Consider the following 15,600-nt stretch of genomic DNA (forward strand, 5'->3'; position numbering starts at 1 on the left):
AAATGAAAAATCAGAAAAGGAAATTTAAAAAAACAATTCCATTTACAATAGTGTAAAAATACTTAAGAGTAAACTTAATCAAGGAGGTGAAGAAAATGTACAGTGTAAACTACAAACTGCTGAAAGAAATTAAAGAAGAGCCAAATAAACAGAAGAGCATTCCATATTCAAGGATTAGAAGACTTAATATTGTTACGATGTCAACACTACTCAGCAGCTCGAAGCAGGATTTCAGTTCCTGGCCAGAGACTGAGGTTGGTCAACAGCAGTGAGAGCACTGAATCCTAGCCACTAGAACAGTGGCCAGTGACAAGGCCCTGGCCCGTCAGGTGTGTCGAAATGAATTCCCACGTAGAGACGGAAAGTAGTGAAGCAAGTAAAGGCTTTGTTACGAGGAAAAAGAGTACAGTATGTGTGGATAGACACATGGGAGGGCTCAGAGAGAGAGAGATCTCACCCTCGTGGTAGTTGGAGTCACTTTTGTGGAGCATTTCTTCCGGGTTTCCTTTGGCCACTCATCTTGCTTTGCCTGGTTCTGAGTCCATATATGGTTTATCTCGGGGTCCTCCCACGTGTGCGTGAGCATCTCTTAGCCAAGATGGATTCTAGTGAAGAGGCCTATGGGTAGTTGACATCACTTACTGTGGGGTGGCTCCCCCTCCTTTTGACCTCCAAGGAGCCTTTCTGCACATGTGTAGTTGGGGAGGTCTCCTTGACTTCAAGAATGAGGAATATGTGGTCTTTTATATCTTTTCTGGGTGGGGCCCAGCCTTCTCCATCCTGCTTTTATGGAGTTTCTGCTATTATGGAGTTTCTGTCCCCAGGGGAGAAACTGTTCAGCCTGGGGCCCATCTATCTCCTGCCTCATAGAGATTCAATGTAATTGCTATCAAAATCCCAACAATACTTCTTGCAGAAACAGAAAAATCCATCCTAGTATTCAAATGGACTCTCCAGGTACCTCAACTAGCAAAACAACCTCAAAAAAGAACAAAGTTGGAGGTCTCACACTTCCTGATTTCAAAACTTATTATATGGACTTATATATACTACCAAATGTAAAATAGATAGCTAGTGGGAAGCAGCTGCATAGCACAGGGAGATCAGCTCAGTACTTTGTGACCACCTAGAGGGGTGGGATAGGGAGGGTGGGAGGGAGATGCAAGAGGGAGGAGATATGGGGATATAGGTTTATGTATAGCTGATTCACTATGTTATAAAGCAGAAACTAACACACCACTGAAAAGCAATTATATTCCAATAAAGATGTTAAAAAAAGAAAAACTTGTTATAAAGCTGCAGGAATCAAAACACTGTGATCCTAGTACGAAGAGAGACATATAGACCAATGGAATAGAACAGAGAGCTCAGAAATAAAACCTCGGGTGTATAATCAAATGATTTTCAACAAGAATGTCAAGACCATTCAATAGGGAAAGGACCAAATTTGTTGGAAAACCTGGATATCCAAATGGAAAGAATGAAGTTGAACCCATACCTTATACCATATACAAAAATAAATAAAAATAGATCCAAGACCTAAACGTAAAAGCTGAAACTATAAATTTTTTAGAAGAAAACATAGGAGAAAAGTTTAATGACATTGAATTTGGCAATGATTTCTCGGATATGACACCAGAAGCACAGGCAGCAATAAGAAAAATAGATGATTTGGACTTTATCAAAATTAAAATGTGTTATGCATCTAAAGACACTATCAACTGATTAAAACTGTGACCCACAGGAGAAAATATTTGCAAATCACATATTTAAAAATGGAATAATATCCAGACTATATAAAGAACTTCTACAACTCAATAACAAAAACACAAACAATCTAATTAAAAAATGGGCAAAGGATACATATAAACATTTCTCTAAAGAAGATGACCAATAACCACAAATAAGCTCAATATTATTAATTATTAGGGAAATGTGTATCAAAACCACAATGAGATACCACTTCACACCCAGTTATGATTATTATAAAAAACAAAACAAAACCAGAAAATAACAAGAGTTAGCAAGAAAGTGAAGAAATTCGAACCCTGTGCATTGCTGTTGGTGCAGCTGCTGTGGAAAACACTATGGCGGTTCCTCAAAAAATTAAACATAGAATTACCATATGATATAGGAATTCCACTTCTGGGTATATAGTCAAAAAAACTGAAAGCAAGGACTCGAACGGATAATTGTACACCAATGTTTAGAGCGGCCTTATTCACAATAGCCAAAAGGTGGAAACAACCCAAATATCCATCAACAGATGAACAGATAAACAAAACGTTGTATATACACACAAATGGAATATTATTCAACCTGAAATAGGAAGGAAATTCTGACACATGCTACAACATGTATGAACCTTGGAAACATGTTAAGTGAAATAACCCAGTCATAAAAGGACCAATATTATATGATTCTACTTATATGAGGTACCTAGAGAAATGGAGAAATGATCTTACTGTGAACAGTGCAGTTGCTGTATTTGTTACATTTCTCTGGGTGAGAGGTTTCTCCTGTCTGGTCTGCAAGGTAGTTCCCATTTCTTAAACCTTTACAGCTAAAGAACTCGGTGTCCCTTGTTGGCAAACTTTCTTTAACATAAGGTCACAAGGTCCAGGGGCAGCACCAGTTAATTAAACATCACTTAGGACAATGGTGGGCTTAGAGGAACAGTGTACACACCTATATTGGGGAAAACCAACACTTTTTTAAAAAAAAAACACCTCCACTTTTGAGTATAACAAATATCGATTGGATATTTTATTTTATTTTTATTTATTTATTTATTTTATTTTTTTATTTTTTTTTTGCGGTGTGCGGGCCTCTCACTGTTGTGGCCTCTCCCGTTGCGGAGCACAGGCTCCGGACGCGCAGGCTCAGCGGCCATGGCTCACGGGCCCAGCCGCTCCGCTGCATGTGGGATCCTCCCGGACCGGGGCACGAACCCGCGTCCCCTGCATCGGCAGGCGGACTCTCAACCACTGTGCCACCAGGGAAGCCCCGATTGGATATTTTAATCATATTTTCTGGAATCCCTCAGAATGTTATTCAGTTACTGACAGAAGAAAAGGCTTCATAAAAAGAGGTGTGGATTATATCAATGAGAAGTAAAACTGATTTTTTTCCCCCCTCAAAAAAGGGCTATTAGACATAAGATACAAGGATCAGTCACCTTCTCATTAACCTCTCAAAATGAATCTATTTCACGACAGGCTTGAAAATGTTTTCTCTCTAAAAGCTACCATGCAGTCTTAACAGTTAATTATTCTTATCAAAGAATGACCCGCATTAACATTTAGCTTGAGGTCATTAGCACATTTATAAAAAAAAAAAGGGGGGTGGGAAGAGCATTCTTTCCTCTGCTGTTCTTTGTTATAGGGGTTCTATGGAGGAAAGTTGTGAGAAAAAATGAAGTCAATACTAGCCAACAAAATGAAGTAAATATTATTCACCAAGATTTCAGACCTGTCTGGAAATATCAAAATGCCTATACCTGTCTCAGCCTTGAACTGGCAGACTACTGACTGAATTTTAATTACATTGAAATATAAGAGGGTTTGGGGTCAATACGTTTTCTTTCTTAATGTAAACAGTGTTAAACCAGTTAATAAAGACCATTGGCTGAAAATAGAGGTCACAATATAATCTCTTCTTTTAGGCACTGATATATTGAGATTCATGACTGGAGTAAAACATTTTCTTTGATTATCCAATAAGCTTGCATTTTTTCCTTTTGACATCAAGGTAGGCATTCTAATCCTGTGAAAAATTAACCACTTAAAAGATCCAAATGTGGGCCATGCTCAACAGATTGGTAGATATTAAAATGCTTGAGGTCTGAGGGCTTCCCTTGTGGCGCAGTGGTTAAGAACCCACCTGCCAATGCAGGGAACACGGGTTCGATCCCTGGTCCGGGAAGATCCCACATGCCGTGGAGCAACTAAGCCCGTGAGCCACAACTACTGAAGCCTGCGTGCCTAAAGCCTGTGCTCTGCGAGAAGAGAAGCCACCGCAATGAGAAGCCCGCGGACCACAATGAAGAGTGGACCCCGCTCTTCACAGCTAGAGAAAGCCCGTGCACAGCAACGAAGACCCAACACAGCCAAAAATAAATAATAAATAAATAAATTAATTAAAAAATATATAATAAAAAAATAAAATGCTTGAGGTCTGAATGAGCATGTGTCAATATACAGATCATGGAGGTTTTAAAAACTCTTGTTTTAAAAATTACTTATTAAAAAGTTTTGTATAATATCAATAAATGACCTTTGAGCTTCCATGACTTATTTCAGTTTGGGGAAAAAAAAGTTGAATTTTATTTGGAAATAGAACAAAAGTAGATTGATTTCTTAGTTGGAGATCTGACATTTTGTGCTAGGGTTGAGAAAGGTGACAGGTAAAGATCCTAGGTGTTCATAGCCATGACATATGCAACCAAGTGTTTTTCATCAGTTTTAAGGCATAGTGGATATTTTTCAGAGTTGGGACAGTTCATGGTAAATCATAACTTATCAAAAATTTTAGGGCTTCCCTGGTGGCACAGTGGTTGCGAGTCCGCCTGCTGATGCAGGGGACACGGGTTCGTGCCCCGGTCCGGGAGGATCCCACATGCCGTGGAGCGGCTGGGCCCGTGAGCCATGGCCGCTGAGCCTGTGCGTCCGGAGCCTGTGCTCCGCAACGGGAGAGGCCGCAACAGAGAGGGGCCCGCGTACCTCAAAAAAAAAAAAAAAATTTAATGTGACTTGGAGATGAAAACACAATTGTTTAGCTCTATGCTAGACTTAGAGAAAAGCCTAATATGACCTATTGGTCTGAAGAATGGGAAGGATGGAACAACAGAAAATTTCCATCTCACCTCTATAGTTACAATTTTCAAGGCAAATGTTTTTGCAAGGAGGGAAGATGTGAAATATAGTTGAAAACTCCCAAAGCGTAAATTATTTTGAGAGAGTAAAGCATGTGACAGTGTTTAATTCATTGCCTAACACTATGATTTGTAGTGTAACGAAGTTAAGGCTTTTCTGCAAAATCTTCGTTTCTGTCACCGTTGTGTTTTCTTACTTGGAAAATCCAGCTGATTAAGAGTTAATTGTGAAAGTATTTTTGCATAAGAATCAGAAATAACTGTACTTTTACAAAGGCAGATTTTTCTATTAATTTTAAGGAAAAATTATGAAGAATAGAAGATCTCTGCCTTGAATAAACCTGCATAGTATTTAATCATTTCACTTTCCCTATTTGCTCCAGTGTTTTGTAAAGGATATACTGGGTGAGACAATTTCTCGATACAGATATCTTGGATGGATATATTTGTACCAAACACAAGGTACACTGAACAATACCTGAATTAACTACATGTTTGGCATAAATTTCACGGTAAACTAGATATCTCAAAGCATTGAGCATCCAAACACTTAGCTTTCTTCTCTTTCTCCCATATCTATTTTCTGTGCTTTTAAAGAAGAAAAAGGCATTAAACTCAGGTACTAGGAAAAAAAAAATCTGCATTCTCAATGGCTTTTCTAGAATAAATAGTAACTGATAGTAACAGTAATGAAGGTTTTTAGAAGTCTGGAATAGTTGTTTAATAATTATGTTAACACCTATTAAGTAGACTGCTCAAAAGAGCATGGATTTTGGAAAGACACACAGATTTGCATTTCAGCTCTTCTACTCCCATCTATGTGGATCTGGGCATGTTACTGATTCTCTCTGAACCTCTTTCCTTATTTGTAAACTTAAGATAAAATACCAGTCTCCTACAGTTGTGAAAAAAATATAAGGTATCATATCATATGTAAAGCCTTGAATACAGAGCGTGCCAGAAACTTGTTGTTTTATAAATGCCAATTGCTGTTATCTTTATTTTCAGTTATATTCACTGGACATTGTTTTGTGTAGTTGAATTTGGAAAATGGCTTATTCAGTTGGCTGATAAGACAGAAGGAAAAGAAGGTGAGGAGGGAAAAATTCCTGATTGCTACTCTTTGCTACATCCCTCCTTCCCCTGCCAGACCTAGAGCAATTAGGGGGCCTCAGATAAATGGAATCTGGGGTTATGATCCCTCCAGGAACAATGTGTACCTCCTTCAGAACAGAAATGGAGAAAACGGAGAACAGCTTCATGGAGCGGAACACGAAGAAATTCACAGAGTTTATGGTGAAATACTCAGCCATGTGGATAAAATAAAGTCACAAAAAAGGGAATTATCCAGTTCTCCAGATATATTTCTTTATGTAATACATATAATGAGTCTCCCTTCCCTCTCTAGTTTGTACCTGGTCTTGCTTATATTTCAAAAAAGCTGAGAGAAGAAATGATACCTAAAGCCGGCCACTGGCTGTGTTAGTGGTTTAATCTTTGGTGGCGAGGTGCTTAAAATAGTTCATTGACACAAGTCACATGTTTGTTTTTTCTGGTTCCCAAGATTACTGAGTACTACTGGAAATGATCCTCACCTGGTAGAATCCTAACATAATACCCCGAGCAGCACTGATGATTCGGTTGCCCCTCCTGTATTCGGCCACCACAACAAACTCCAGTTGAGTTCAAAACAGATGGGATGTACTTCTCTTCACAACAGCGGTGTCCAGGCTGGGTGTCGTAGAGAACTCCGTTACAACACACCTGAAATTTGAGAATCAGGTATAAAGAAATAGCTTTATTAAGAGTATTGTACCACCATATCTTATGTGATACAGTTATTTTTTTTTTTTTTTTTTTTTTTTGGTGGTATGTGGGCCTCCTTCTGTTGCGGCCTCTCCCGTTGTGGGGCACAGGCTCCGGACGCGCAGGCTCATTGGCCATGGCTCACGGGCCCAGCTGCTCCGCGGCACGTGGGATCTTCCCAGACCGGGGCGCGAACCCGGTTCCCCTGCATCGGCAGGCGGACGCGCAACCACTGCGCCACCAGGGAAGCCCTGTGATACAGTTATTATTTAATAAGGACTTGATCTGAGACCAAATGTAGCATATTTCTGATAAAAATTTAAAGGTCTAAAAAGTACATTTTCTCTGTATCATTCAAATTCTACCAATGCTATTTGATACAATGTAGCTTCTTTTAGCCTTCAACCATGCTTTGTGCTCTATTATAATACTCTATAAATATGAATTATCTTTTGAATGTCAGTGCTTCCAATGAGAAGATGATTTAGAATTGTAAATGAACAATTTCCTTCATGTATATGTTTTTATTTTAATGATTGTTTAATTTAAAAACATTGCATCTGTGGAAACCTGTCTCTCATTGATCTTTTTTTAATACATTGCATTTTCCTTACACTAATTTATATGATCACTTATTTATGAACCCAATCTTCAGACAAGGCAATCTCAACAGTGTCCAACATTTATATATATGCGTGTGTGTGTGTGTGTGTGTGTGTGTGTGTATGTATACAAAATGAAATTTATATGGAAATTAATTTTGAAAAGCCCTTTTAACAGTGTGTTTTCTCCAGGAGCTGTGGAAGAAATTATGTGCTTGAGCAATGAAATAATTATTTTCCATGCTCACTTGAGTTCTGAGAGACTGTCACTCTGTATCTAGAACAAATGAAACGGAATAGTGCTGAGATGTAGCCTCAAAACATATACTCAGCATAAGTTGCATTAATTAGATAGATGCTTCCTGTGGCAGGCAAAATCAACCACTATTTAAGAGGTGCTTCTCTTCTACCTTTTTGCTCATTGCTACTTCCAGCCTGCACCGACATCATGCTTAATACAAGGGCAGTAAAATATGGAATCTCTAAGTCTGAAGACTAGCTTAGTACTTCATTCATTTCTCAAAAGTGACCAAAGAGCAAAGAAACTGGGCAGAAGTCGATTTCTATGTTTCCTCAGGTAGCCCTGGTAAACTAACTGCAATAAATTGGCTTTGCTGTGTCAAGTTATTAGCAATGAGGATTCAAAATCAGTCTAATTCCAAGGATAAATTGCATGACTCCTTTCTTTGAGGCCATATTCCGTGTGACAAGTAAATTTTCAAATTATGCCCCATTTTAAAAGAGTTAAGCAGAAACTCTTCTCTTTGTGTTTATGTGGGATTTAGGAATGCTGGTCATTTTTGCTTTCAGGGTAAAGCAATACACACCTTCCTCTTGTTTTATGACAGTGACCTAAAATCTTGCCCTTTGTTGTACAATCTTAAAGAATTTATTAAAGTCCCATTCACGTATAGTGAGTTTCTGGACATCCAAGAACATCCAGCCTTTTCCTTCAGCAAGATTCGCTAGGACTTACCATCCTTTTAGATTTTCAAGCATTTATTTAGTGATGGGTCATTAGGACTGATTCCCTTCCATACTTTCAGTGTCAGTGCCATTCTCAAGCTCTTTCAGTCACGTGAAACTTGTGCCTTTCTTCTAACCAACTCTGGTTTAGATCATCGATGGGTCCCCAAAGGGGACATTTTCAGGAGATTATTTCTCTTGAGAGGTCTCCTCCTGAACAGAGTATTTCTTAATCTTCAAATTCAGTCTTCAAGTTTGTTGTCTCAGAAAACAATTTTAATAACTTGAGCTGGTAAGTGTGTAGCTAATATTCAAATTGGCAGCCTGTTACTTGCTCTATGGTTTCCAAAAGTAATTCTGTAATCTAGTGATTCTCAAAGTGTGGTCCCTGGACCAGATGTAGAGGCATCACCTAGGAACACGTTAGAAATGCAAATTCTCATGCTCTACCCGAGACTTCTTCTGGGGGTGGGACCTGCTGTGTGTGTTTTAACAAGCCCTCCCGGTGTGATACTCACTGGGGTTTGAGACCCAATGGCTGCAATCACACGGGGAAGCTTGTATAACTATTACAGATGCTCCTGTGGTGATTTAGCCAAAAGACTCTTAGACTCGCAATAAATCTATTTTCACCCTCTCTCCAACCTCTCACCGAGGAAATATATATTCATAGTTAACCCCAAACAAAACGTACAAACAACTTTTTTCCTCTTGAGATTTTAATTGACTTCCTCTTTCGCTGACAATACCTGTGTGTGTCCTTAATCCTTAAAGTAAAAATGACTTTGTTTAATGCATCAAAGTTTTTTTTTTTTTTCTCCTGGAGAATTTTAATGGGAAAATTTATTCTAGCAATTTTTTTTCCTCTCAGAAATCCTAAATTTCATTTCATTTTATGAAAGTGTGCTCATCAGATGGCACACATTTAATGCCTTAAAATGACATAAAACTTAGGCATAATGACAATTCTGGAGCCTAAGTGTCAAAAAAAAAGTACAGTTAGTAACTCCTAGTTTTATGACATTCTTAGATGAGAGCAACTGCTTAGCCAGTGTCAGCCATAATAATTTGTATTTTGATCCATATTGCTTCCACAACTCACTTTCATAATTACTATGTCCTTTTGCAGTGAATCTTTTGAATTTAGTAGTAGCTTTAGTCATTACATGTGTGATGTTGTTGACAAATAGGAACATTACTTCATTATGTGAAATCCTATCTTCAAACTAAGGCTTTTCTGCATCATTTATCAATAAAAACCATTTACAAACCCCTCTGTCTGGCTGTATTATTGATCTGATTCTTAAACTGCAACTAATATGAACACTAATCTGCAAATGGCCATAATTTAAAAATGTTTCAGTCAAACCATGAAAGGCCCCACTCACAGTTACTCATCAGTGTCATGTAAACAAACACCCACTTGTAGTTGAATGGATTTGTTGTAAAGAAAATTCAAGTCACTCAATCAAACAAATTCGGGAGGCTCCTTATCATTTCAATAAACTCATTTTCCTGTGAAGGTGATGAAAAATGAGAAGGCTAAAATGCTCATCAGGAAGATAGGATCTGTATAAGCATCCTTCCTTTTCCATGGGGTCTTCTTGATAGGTGGAAATCTTGATCATGATAAATCATGGTTTAAGAAGCAAGTGATTTCCTCAGACACAAATGTAAAATGTTAAAAGTATCCTCTCACTTTTCTGGAGGTCACTTGATAGCAATATCATCTATCATAGACACAGCAGATAATCTTTAAAAAATTAAGTCATAGTTTTAATTTATTATGTTGAATTGTAATTTCTTTTTTCCCCAGATTTCTTCAAGTATACTTGAGAAATAAAATTATATATGTTTAAAAAAAAAAAAGCAAGTGATATCACTTGGAGTGTTTAGTGAGAAAAACATATTTCACTGACTAGTTTGAAAAGATTTACCTTAGCCTCAGGAGAGTAGCACCTGGGTCCACAGACAGTTTCAGGTTTTTGACACTTCACTGCTTTGCAGAGTTCATGACTGTGGTCCTGCACTGACTTCTGGATTTTAAGGCATGAACGCCATGCTTTCCGTAAGAGATCATATCCGAGAATGATGCCATTTGGCTTCCCTGGAGACATCCAATCAATCTGAAGGGATCTGCAATGGACAGAATAATCAGTATTTCTGAAAAGACAACATTTAACATTGCTGTTATCAGTCTCATCTGCCTTCTAGTTTGGTCGAAAGGTCTTTTTCATCAACAACTTCCTAATTAAAAAGCTGGAGCAAAAGAATACATATACTAATATATATTCTGATATATGCTACTACCATAGACTATGTTTTGAGAATCAATCAAAACCAGTTAAGCTTTTGGAAGAATAACACATGACATGAGTCCGGTGGTCTCCCACTTTAAATTTCAGAGGCAAAAAGAAAGTATCATTGTTTGTGGCTAGTCAGAAAATCAACAGAAAGTTTTGGTTGATAAGTAAAAACAAGACACAAATAATTTGACTTAGTAAATAGGGTGGAAGTTAGAATATGTGTCAGACCTAATGCCTATTTATAATCCCCTTCTCCTTTGCCTTCCTTCCCTCAGCTAGGACTAGCCACGTGACCCATAGCTGCTCAAAGAGATGCAACCAGAAGATGGTGGGATTCTAATAAAGGTCCCTAGGAAATTTTAGCTTCTTTGATGTGGCTGTCGCCTTTTCCCCTTTTCTTTCTTTCTGCTAATCATGATGTCTGGAACTTTGGCAGTCACCTCATTCTTCTTGCAACCATTTGAGAAAGACCATGAGAATCACAAAGAGGCCTCTGCGGTATTTGTTATAACTGAACCAATGCCAACGACAATCTACCTCTAGAACCACTTACTTGAGACTCTACTGTTGGTTGTTTTGTTACTTATAGCCAGAGTACATGACCAAATTGATAAAATCTTTTTATCAGTTATCAACTGATAAAATTTATCAATAAATGTATTTATTGATACATAACATTTATAAATTTTATCAATTGATAAAATTGATAAGCTCCCTCCAAATTTACTTTATCTTAATTTTTTGACTCATAGAAACAGATTTAATTCTGCTATAGTTCTTCATATACCATGATCAAATATGTTTTGTGGTCAGAAATAGAGGAATTGGAGATTCCCATAACAAACTCCTTTATATTATTATGTTCTTGAAGATGTTTGATTTTTAAAAATTGAGCCACGGTTTATTCTAAACATATAAATATACTGTTTTGGGTGGTTTGGTATACAATGAAGGCATAAGGTGGGACCAAAACTTTACTGCATTTTCAATGGTCTATTAATATTTCATCTGCCGTACTGAGTGAGATCATAACGTAAAGCTGTTCACAGAAGAGTGAATCCTGAATAAAATGACCTACTCTCAGGTTAATGTGCAGAACTTAATTCTGCACTTACATCTACTTGTCAGAATGACACAGTCTAGATGACATACCTGTACTATCTTTAGTATTTTTTTTAAGACGTCTATAAGAAGAAAGTAGTTAAAGTTTTAATAAAGCCCCAGAGATTTGGACATGACATATTTTTGCAATTCAGCACAGCAAGGAAAGTCTGTTATTTGGAAAACACTAGGTAAATGTAAAATAATTATTTTTGTTCTTATTATTTTCAAAAAAGAGGGTGGAACTCTGATACTCAAGATTACTTTTATTGTTTTAATTCTAGAATTTTCAACCATAACAACCATTCACAAATAGTTATAGGTTAGCTTTACATATAAAACCTTCCAGTAAATACTCTGGACAAGAGCAAGCACATATGAGTTTAGTCCCTATACTTTAAGATTTAAAGCAAAGTTATCACAATAACTTATGTTGACCATCTTTCTGCCGCTGTGTAAAATAATATTTTTGTTATACCTTTTATTTTCAGGAGAAGTATGTCTTTACAGGCCAAATTTTACTGGACCCTATCAGAATTCTAAGTGACATCACATGTTAGGAATTCAATTAGGCCCAAACATTTACATTAAAAAGCCACAGTCAAGATAAACCTTGACATTTTAATAGACTGCTAAAAAAGAAAATTATTTCCTTTTCTTGGAGGTACAAACATAACACTTTCACTAATAAGACTCTATAGATAAGAAATTAATGTCACCTATGAGAGAACAGTTTCACAGGTGACTTGTATAGTCACCATTATTATTCTAAGGTCTTTATCCAACTCTCAGAATTAATTCCACGTTTTGCAGATACCTCTTTTGTATTCATTGCATAATCAACTACAGGAAAGACTACATTTAAGTGACATTCAAAGGTCGGACTTATCCACAAAAGCTGGCAAACCAGTAAAGTCTAGAAAACACCATGTAGAACCATGCCATTGTAACTTCTCTATCTTGCACAGGATAACTGTGAAGTGAGACCACCTATATTTTTTAGTGATAGCAAGAACAGTTTTGATGTTGAGGATCTGAGTCAGGTACACTAATGTACGTGATCAAAGAAGAATAGGGTGTTTAACACCTGTCCACCTCTCATTAGAACCCATGGGAGTAACACTGAAAAATCTTTTGGTTGTTGATTTAAAATGAAAGACATCCCTGAGAAATGCACACCATTATTAACTGGATTAATGGTTTCATTGCTTTGATGTTTAAGAGTGAAATAGAAGGCACATTCTTAAACCATAGGAATTAATGTGAAATATTGGGGAAACAAACTGAAGGGGTTTTTTTGTTTGTTTTACTACAACAGTAAAGGTAGGCTCATGCAGAAACATGATCATGAATCCTCAAATGGATCTTCTTTTTGGGGGGTAGATTTGTTCATAAAGTGACAATTAGAGTTTACTTAGCTTCCAGAGCACTGAGGAATAAAATTTAAGCTACCTTAATAGAGCTTCTGATAAAAGCCACAATGTTTACACACATTTTAGCACGATTCACTGGGTGTTTAGAAAGTCTAGTCAGAGCTATTGACTATTTCTCTTTAAGTCTGTCATATCGTTAGTAGATTTACTATTCTACTTCTGTTACTACTATATACCCCTGTGGCCACCGTCACCCCAATAATCATCACATTCAGCTCAAGAAGTACAAAATAACATTGAAGATAGAAATAATTGTGGGAAAATCACTTCTTTATCACTTACCTTTACTGGTAAATATTAAAATGATACAGTTCAGAAAAAACTTCTATGCAGAGTTACGGTTCCCTTGGTGCTCTATATTTTATTCTAGTATTTTATCACAACTTTGTCAAAATGTTCTTGTTTGGGCCAAAGGAAAAAAATCTTCACATTACTTTAAGACATCCATCTAAATTGTTATAAATAGCTGTACATTCCCTGATCATGCTTACAGAGGCCTTTTAAAAATTCCTCTTCAGCTTGGTCATTTTTGTCAGTCATTTATATAACATTCAAGTTCTTCAATACTATTCCAGATTGTGGTTATCAAAAATGATCAGGACACTTTTCATATAAGACTAAATAAATGTAATCTGATAACAATATTAATTCTCTGCTCTCAAATCAAATAATTGGATGTTTAATTATCCACTAGAATATTTAGCATAACTTGTAGTCAGTAAAATATCAAAAGGTAAAAACTCTGTGTCCTTGAGTATGAGGAGATGTGAAACACGCATTCCTGAAGCATGTCAAATATTATATAGCAGTGTAAAATCAAGTGTTTAAGTGTGTAGTTTAGGCTACAGGTAATATAGAAACATAAACAAAGATCACTGTGTCTAGACGAACAACGAAGGTTTCATGGGAGAAGTGGATGTGGACTTGAATTGGAATAAGAGGATGGGAAGAATTCTGAGCAGGAAGATCCATATAAGCAAAAATAAGAGGGAGAGGGCTTCCCTGGTGGCGCAGTGGTTGAGAGTCCGCCTGCCGCTGCAGGGGACGCGGGTTCGTGCCCCGGTCCGGGAAGATCCCACGTGCCGCGGAGCGGCTGGGCCCGTGAGCCATGGCCGCTGAGCCTGCGCGTCCGGAGCCTGTGCTCTGCCAACGGGAGAGGCCACAACAGTGAGAGGCCCGCGTACCGCAAAAAACAAAAAAAAAAGAGGGAGAAGCAGCCTAGCCATATGTAGAAGAGTAATGGGACCAACTTGATGAGCGAATGATTTACATCCAGCAATAATGGAAGGTCAGTTTGAACTTAAGAAGAAAGTTATGAAGTCCCTCAAATACTACGTTGAGGAATTTGATGGTGAAATAGGGTGATTATGCAGTGGTATCACTAGCAGAATAAAAAGTCCTTTTAGAAGTAATACCCTGGCAGATTAGAGTAGAAGAGAGTAGGGGTAGGGAGAAATATCAGTGGGCTTCTGCAGTAACTTAAGTATGAAAGACGGTTTAATGGGGTTTCCTCTTATTTAGGAACTTAAACTATAGCCCCAAACTGAGGATGACCACTGATGAATTCCTCCGTTAAGTATCTTGCTTCTAAAAGGGAACAAACAGCAAGATTCTGCTGCAATGCTCATGGCGGTGCATGCATCCTTTCGAATTATGGTTTTCTCCGGATATGGAGTGGGATTGCTGGGTCATATGGTAGCTCTATTTTTAGTTTTTTAAGGAACCTCCATACTGTTCTCCACAGTAGCTGACCAATGTACATTCCCACCAACAGTGTAGGAAGCTTCCCTTTTCTTCACACCCTCTCCAGCATTTATTGCTTGTAGATTTTTTGATGATGGCCATTCTGACTGGTGTCAGAAAGAGAAAAACAAATATCGTTTATGTGTGGAATCTGGAAAAATGATACAGATGAACTTATTGGCAAAGCAGAAATAGAGCCACAGATGTAGAGAACAAACTTATGGTTACCAAGAGGGGGAAGAGGGGGGACGAATTGGGAGACTGGGATCGACACATATACACTACTATGTATAAAATAGATAACCAATGAGGACCTACTCTATAGCACAGGGAACTCTACTCAGTGCTCTGTGGTGACCTGGATGGGAGGGAAATCTAAAAAAGAGTGGATATATGTATACATATAACGGATTCACTGTGCTATACAGTAGAAACTAATACAACATTGTAAAGCAACTATACTCCAATAAAAATTTTTTTAAAAATTAAAAAAATAAAAAATAACCTCCCTCCAAAAAAAAAAGATCCTGCTGAGTTCTGAGGATGAAGCTGCCTTTTAACATTGACATATCACCCAAACCAACCCAAAATAAACAGAACTCTAGGAGAGTTTTTGAATTTTAATGAATATTTATTAAGTACCTCCTATATGTCAAGCATTGTTCTATACTTACAAATAAACAAGACAAAGTTCCTTCTTTCATGAAACTTACATTTTGCTGGGGGAAGGTGGGACAGTAAACAAACACATAAGTATACAATATGTTACA

The 15,600-nt window shown here is 37.5% G+C and overlaps 1 protein-coding gene across 1 annotated transcript in view; it reads right to left on the reverse strand.

Annotated features, from left to right (window-relative positions):
- The window catches only part of USH2A (usherin), an 829,367-nt gene that overhangs the window by 230,061 nt on the left and 583,706 nt on the right, over positions 1–15,600 (reverse strand). Inside the window, exons 47-48 of the mRNA XM_028488076.1 lie at positions 10,185–10,383; positions 6,469–6,637 (exon numbers count right to left, since the gene is read on the reverse strand). Of these exons, the coding sequence (XP_028343877.1) occupies positions 6,469–6,637; positions 10,185–10,383 (368 nt within the window). The remainder of the gene's footprint in view (positions 1–6,468; positions 6,638–10,184; positions 10,384–15,600) is intronic.

This window comes from Physeter macrocephalus, chromosome 4, assembly GCF_002837175.3.
Source record: "Physeter macrocephalus isolate SW-GA chromosome 4, ASM283717v5, whole genome shotgun sequence".
Taxonomy (NCBI): Eukaryota; Metazoa; Chordata; class Mammalia; order Artiodactyla; family Physeteridae; genus Physeter; species Physeter macrocephalus.